Raw genomic sequence first — 7541 nt, 5'->3', positions numbered from 1 at the left:
TATAAAATTATATTATATATGTATTATATAACATATTTTAATATAATCCTATTATATATTATATAACTTCATTATACAGTTATATAATATAGCATCAATATAAATTGATTAACATCAATTAGAGTTTACAAAAGAATATTTACTGAGAAGAAATATCAAGGACTGAAGTACAGCATCCCCCCTGGACTGAGTTGTGTTCTACCCTCTAAAAATCTACTCAGTCACAGAAGAGAATGAACTCCAGTTTAAGCTGATTGTTAAAATTTCCTGTTCCCCTCCTTCCCATTTCAGGGAAAGAGACATAATTATTGGCCCAGCAAATCTATTTCTTCCTACAGTGAGTTCCTGTCAAGGTCACTTCTTGGCATACCATAGCTGATGGATAAGTCACTTCTTTCCTTGTAGATAGGGTGTCTCACTGCCAAGTTCACTTGCTGCCACACAAGGTCAAACAGTTTGCTCCTCAAGAGTAGTTCCTCACTGGACTTGGCTTCTATTACTACCAGTTCCATGTTCCCTAGATGACTTTTCTCACCTTGTGAACTTCACAGTGTCATAATCTAATCTGTTATATTTCTGATACTTATTCACCTATGACCAGGAGTGATTAACACACAGAGACAAAAGACATAGCAATGCTATGGATTTTCAGCTATAGTCAGGATGTGATGTAAGAGAGCTAATGACAGGCAACAGAATGTTGGTATTACTGCCACTGCCCTTCACCATAATGCTCACATCACTTCTTCTTCCTTATTAGGAAACTTGCAGAGAAAAACAAAGAATTTATCTCTTTGAGCATTTTGTATACAAAATTCCAATTCAGGAGACAATTAAAAGACTTTTTCTTAATTCACAATAAACCAACAGTTAAGAGTCATCACTGCTCTAAAAAACAGAAGCAAAGGACCCCTCCAGCACCCAATTTTGGAAGCAGACTCCCCTGTAAAGTGAATGTCAGTAGGAAGAAAATATTGTGCATGCTGTAAAAACTAGGCTGTTGTTGACTCGTCCTACTATCAAAGAATTTAGTCAAAATGAATACATAAAAAACCATTAAATTGGCTCTCATTTTGCTACTGTCTCAAACCAATAGAAAGCCTGAAGCCTGATCCATTCTAAATCTCTGTATACTAAAATCAAACACTAGTCCTCCCTCTTGTACACCTGGTTCATAATTAAGGACACACACAAATAATAAAAGAATGTAAAGTTAGTCCTATCTTCCCTATCAATCTGGCTATAGAGGGTTAGACTTATAAAATATTGTGTCAATAGGAAATGGCTTTAAAAAAAGAAAAAAAAGTCATCTCAGAAAAGGAAGGGGGAAGAAAAAAGTCATTTCATCAGTTGTCTGTATTCTCTAGTAGGGGAAAGTTCATCAATGATTGGATGATCCCCTTGCTCTGGTCATGTACAGCTATCTGTACTGCTGAACGAAGGCACCATCCCTTGCTTCTCTTCTCTCCCTGCCAGTTCCTGTCACCATATTGAGGGTAGTTGCTGTGCTATAACCATTCTATAGCTAGCATTCATCACTCTTGGGAAAACATATAAATACATTGTGTTGTGAAAGAAACTTAGATGACCAAAAAAAAAACCTCAAGAAAAATAAAAACAATAAAACGTATGCTTCAACCTGTATTCAAACACCATCAGTTCTTTCTCTGGGATTGAATGGCATTTTTCATCATACGTCCTTCAGAGTTGACTTGGATGGTTGTATTAACACAATAATTTTTGCTATTGTTGTTGTTCATTCATTTCAGTTGTGATTGACCTTTCATATCACGAGTTGGAGTTTTCTTGGCAAAGATACTGGACTGGTTTGGCATTTCCTTTTCCAGATCATTTTATACATAAGGAATCTGAGGCAAACAGAAGGAAGAGACTATCCCAGGCTCTCACAGTTTACTGAGTCAAATCTGAATTTAGGTCTTCCTGAATCCAATCCTAGCACTCTATCAACTAGGTCACTTAGCTGCCTTAATACAATTGTGAGTTAACCTTTTTGGATCCATGGAACATATTACAAGTTTTCTCCAGAAGTCAGTATATGCGAAGATGGACTATTCTCTTCGCTTGTGGTTGCTGTAAAAAGCCTCTCATTGACCTTCTACCCTTACTATCCATCTTCCCACTTTCTCTCAAAGACTCAAATTGAGGAGTTTTGATTTTTTTAGACTTAAGTTGTGCTTCACACAGCCTCTGCTCAAGTAATTAATAACAACAATGTCAAATATAATTTACTTTTTAGTTCCCTAATCTAATATTGTGCATTTGCTATTTATTGTTGCTGCTGGTGCACAAAGTTATTTTATTGAAATCAATGCAAGACTGTTTTCTGCCAAAGACTGGGAGCATCCAACCCATGCATTCAAGGTATCCATAAGGGCTTAAACCTAGAATATTCTTTTTTTTGTAAGGCCCTAAGGATACCTAACCTAGGCACTAAGAGAATCTGTACATGTCTGATGTTCAGCCTAGAGGCCGAAGGGCTACCCGAGCCTTCTTACCTTTTCGTCCAGGTCTTTGGAGATCAGCTGGATAAACGTGTTGAGAGAAGAGACTTTCCAGAGTCGAACAAGGGTTAGGCTTTATTCAGGGTCTTAGTTACATGTGCAGGGTGAATTCTTCCTCAGGAGAGAGGAATCCTCCTCCTTCCAAGGTGCAAGGATACAGCAAGAGGATGGAAGCGGGAGAGGGGAGGGACCCTCTGCCCTCTAAGGGCCCCTAGTGCAAAGGAACTCCTTCAGGCTTTCCTGTCCCCACTTAAGTTCTCCCAGCTGCATAGTTTGCACGTGAATACCATGCCTGCTCTCAGCTCCTAGCTAGTCAACAACAGATGTGCTCAGACCACAGGCCAATCTTAAGGGTGGGATGCTCTCCCCAGCAAGTTTCCAACTGAGAAGAGGTGGAAATACACAAGATAGCCTGTGTTTCTCTCCTCAATCCCCAGCTGTTACCTGGGGGACCTCATGAGAACTCTGAGGTTTAGAAATCCTCACCTTTACCTGCCCAAGACTGTCGTCATGAAACTGAGCTTACACCCCTAACAGACTAATAGGGAATTTTCTTAAATTAGTTTTAAAACAATCAACAATCCTCTATCCATTTGATTGTTAATATTTTAATGCCTACCAGGCCCCTCACGGAGTCAGGATATACATCATTATAACGCTGCTCAAACAGAAGAAGTTTTAATATCTGTGATATCTAAAAGGATGTAATCAAAGTAAGTACAGGATTCTTTTTAGTATGACAATCCCAGTTAAACAAAAATTCCTAACTGATGATTGAGATAGACAATTAATAGGTTTTCTTCCTTTTAAGGATGATAGATGTCTAATAACCTTGGCCTGAAATTTACTAGCATGGTTGAAAAATGAATAATAGCAAAATTTATGAAAATAATCTGTGTGATTTAAAGGCAAATCAAGAGACAATGAAGGGATTTACATTGCCAAACTCAGACATTTCTTCAGTCATATAAATCATCATTAGTTATTAAGGGTTAAAAGAGAAATTTTCAGAGGCTAAAAATAAAAGCAGAGTCAAACACATAACTTGTTTATCAAAGTGAAATTTATTGAAGGACATGACACAATTGACTAGCTATTAGGATAATAGATAAAGTAGCTGCGTCTGATGTCTCTCCTAGTCTTCAATGTGCACTGGTTTCTCATAAGACACTCAACTGCACAAGCCATGCAGCCATGACCTTCTGTGAGAATTATCTTTGTAGCAATGCTTCATCGGTATGGTGCATTCTGAAGGGAATTGCTGTTGTTAGGCCATGCTTCTGAAAGCAAATACTGTCCTTCACTCTAGAGCTGAAGACTTGAGACACAGTATAACTGACCTCATAAATCAAGTCACAGTTAGTCTTTTGAGAAGCTCACTCTTTACGTATTTTCAACAGTTCACTTACTGGATGTGTGACTGTTATATCCACAGAAAATCTATAGTAGGCAGTTTGAAATTATTAGTGTAGCTCAGTCCACACAAACTGCACACTTCAAATTCTAGACTTATCTTGAGAAGGATTATAAAATAAATTACTGTTATCTTAGATTGGAGGTGGTCACAAAGTCTACATGGTAAGAGTTCTAAGTTATTTTATTTAATTATTTTTTTAAAAAAACCAAGATGTTACAAGTCATTACATAAAGATCAGTACTAGTGACAAAGAAAATGCTTAATTCAGCATACAAGTAGAAAGAATTAAAGTACACTACACTGAAAAAAAGCCTCTAATTTAGTGAGGAAAAAACCGAAAATTCAAACCAAAGCCAGAGTAAGTACTTTGAAAACCCAGGAGAGGAGCAGCAGGCAGCAAGTGGGACAGGTGTTAACCAGCATCATGCCCACAGCTAAGATTGTACCTTCAGACTTCAGAGAGAGTCCTGAAGATTGCACACTCAGAAGAAAGCTGAGAAAAAGCAATTTCTGAGAAATCTATTTTGGTGTCATTCACATTTAGACATTTAATAAGTACTTCTTTAACACAACATTGGCCAAAAAAATAAGCCAAATCTCAGAGACGTTCAGTCATTTGCTCAAGGTAACAGAGTAACTTGTGAGTACAGAAGTCAAATCCTTATATTCTGACATAAAGATCAAAGATTTTAACACTAAATGAGAAAAAATATTAACCCAAAGATTTCAAAGGCTCCAAGAAGAGGAAATTTATTTTGGAAGGACAGGGGAGGGAGGGAGGTGCCTGTTTTTCACATAGCAACATGAATATAATAAGCATATAACAAATAAAAGAAAGTGGAGTGATTGTAAGTATTCTACTTCTCACAATTAAAAGTAAGCTTTGAATGTAACATTTTCTTCAAAGCTGCTGTGACATCTTTATTCCTGACACTATAGACGAGAGGGTTTAGAACAGGTGTTAGGATAGTATAGAAGACAGATACCATCATATCATTCTCACTAGTATGATAAGAAGGAGGAAACATGTAGTTATAGACAGCAGCTCCATAAAAGAGAATAACTATAGTTATATGGGAGGAACATGTGACAAATGCTTTCCTATGACCCGTAGCTGAATTCATCCTATAAACTGTGAGGAGAATAAGGGAGTAAGAGCTTAAAATAACAGTGACAGGGATGAGGAGCATAAGGACACAGCACAGGTACATGACAATCTCATAGACTGATGTGTGTGAACAGGAGAGTTTCAACAAGGCAAAGACCTCACAGTAGAAGTGCTGGATCTCTCGAGATTTACAAAATGGAAAGTTCATGGTGATAGGGGTGAGCGTGAAACCATCAAGAGATCCCAAGAACCAACAGAGAATTACAAGGAGTGTGCAAACTCTGTGGTTCATGAGGATGGGGTAGTGGAGAGGGTGACAAATGGCCATATACCTGTCATAGGACATGGCTGCCAGAAGGAAACACTCTGTTCCCCCTAGTGTTAGATAGAGGAACATCTGGATTCCACAGCTTGGGGCTGAAATATTATGAATCCCAATCACCTGATCTAGCAGCATCTTGGGCACTGCAACAGAGATATGCATCATGTCCATGAGGGAAAGCTGACTGATGAAGAAGTACATGGGAGTGTGGAGATGGGGATCACTTTGAATCAAAAGGAGCAAAGTTGCATTCCCAGTTAGTGCTACTACCAAAATAATGAATATCAATGAGCAGAAGAAAGGAGAATATTTGCTTTGGTTAAAGAGCCCCAACAGGATGAAATCAGTCCCAAAAGTTTGATTCTCCAAGGACATTGTTTCATGTCATCTCACCTATGGAAGATTAAAAACAACCAAAGTAACAAAGAATTTTGTATTCTGTCCTTTATGCATAAATGATAGATTATCTATTAGTGAAGGAAAGAGATACACTAGAAATTATTTTAACTGGAGAAGATGTATTTTTGCTAACATGAGAGATTCTCATCAATCTGTGGTACAGATGATCTAACTGGAACCTAAAGATAGATCTATTTGGATTGAAACTTATCTTCAGTCATGTCCAAACCCTGAGTTTTGGCCAGATTATTCTTGTATAGAAGTGAGTTCAAAATGAGCTCTCTAGCTTGAGGTAAATATCATAGAAAACATTACAGAAACATCAAAAATGCCAAATTCAATACGCCTAAAATGGAGTTCATTGTACTTCCCTTTTCAAAGTTCCCCATTAGTGTCAAGGACATTACCATGTGTTCAGTCACTTAGTCACTTAGTCTCACAACCCAAATGCTATCGTAAACTCTTCACTGTTATACCTACCGTATTTATAGCACAATGCCAAATCTTGTAGTTTCTCCTTTCTGAACATCTCTTATACAGGACCCATTCTGTCCATCACTCAACACCCTAGCTGAAGCCATTATCATATCCTTTTCCACTTGTTCACCTGAACTGCTGCAATAACCTCAAATTGGTCCTTTTGTCATAAGTCTTTACCTACTCTCATCCTCCACTCAACTGACAAAGTGATTCTCCTAATCCTTAGGGTTGACCAAGTAATCCCTTATTCTGTAAAATCCAGTGCCTTCCTATTTCCTCCATGACAAAATAAAATCAAAAAGTTCTCTTTTCAGTATTTAAAGCTCTTTATAAGCTTGCACTTTTCTACACATCAGCTAAATTGTCCTAGATGATATTCTTCACACACACGATTTCATGTCCATTCTCCATGTCTTTACACTGACTTTCCCCCCATGCCTGGAAAAGTCTCCCAACTTCCTATCTATCAGTTTCTTCAACTTCCCTCAAAACTCAGCCTTCCCCAGTTCACCCCAGTTGCTACTGCCTTCCTTTCTGAGAGTCTACTATTCTTTTCTACTGCTGCATCTACTGCTGTATGGGCCTACTTATTTGGATGTTATCTCCTATATGACATTATGAGCTTCTTGAGGACAAGGGTTATTTTTGCCTTTCTTTGTATCCCCAGCTTAGCACAGTGAATAAATAAGTACTAAAAGCTTGTTGATTGACCAACTAAAATGTTAAAAATCAGTCCCCTGATGGGCAGATATGTACTAGAGACAGGAGTCTTATAAGGATCTGTTCATGTTGACAGCAATTCATTACATATCTGTGAAGTACAAATCAAAATTTGGGAAAAAAACAACTCTATAACCCTAAGAAAAAATCTGCAGAAGAAAGTAAATAAGCATTTATCAAACACCTACTATTTGTCAGGCATTATGCCAACCACTTTGTAAAATTATTAGTGACATAAATATTTTATTTTGTCACCACCACCTTAGTTGGTAGGTACTATTATTATTTAGTTGAGGCAACCAGTGTTTAAGGGACTTACCCAGGGACACACTTCTAGCAAGTGGCTGAGGTTATATTTGAGCGTAGGTCTTCCTGACTCTAGGTCAAACACTATTACTACACCACCTAGGATGTAGACACTTCTATTTCTCTCAACCCAATTCACCAAACTCTTCTTCATTCTCTAAGCATTTTTAGCTTTTTCCATGAATGTTCATTTGTTCATGATAGACCATGTGACAGGAAAGTACCTTTCCATATATGACAGAGCATTTAGTGCCAGAAGGGACCTTT

At 37.8% G+C, this 7541-nt stretch overlaps 1 protein-coding gene across 1 annotated transcript; it reads right to left on the bottom strand.

The window, feature by feature from the left end:
• Nucleotides 1–4796: 4796 nt before the first annotated feature.
• On the bottom strand, nt 4797–5744 carry LOC140523540 (olfactory receptor 2T29-like). The gene has a single exon (XM_072638363.1). The coding sequence runs from the start codon at nt 5742–5744 to the stop codon at nt 4797–4799; it is 948 nt and encodes a 315-aa protein (XP_072494464.1).
• Between the last annotated feature and the right edge of the window lie 1797 nt (nt 5745–7541).

Source organism: Notamacropus eugenii, chromosome 2 (genome assembly GCF_028372415.1).
Source record: "Notamacropus eugenii isolate mMacEug1 chromosome 2, mMacEug1.pri_v2, whole genome shotgun sequence".
In the NCBI taxonomy this organism is placed as follows: domain Eukaryota; kingdom Metazoa; phylum Chordata; class Mammalia; order Diprotodontia; family Macropodidae; genus Notamacropus; species Notamacropus eugenii.
Note: the sequence above shows the minus strand (reverse complement) of the source record. Positions and strands in the feature narration are given on the sequence as shown.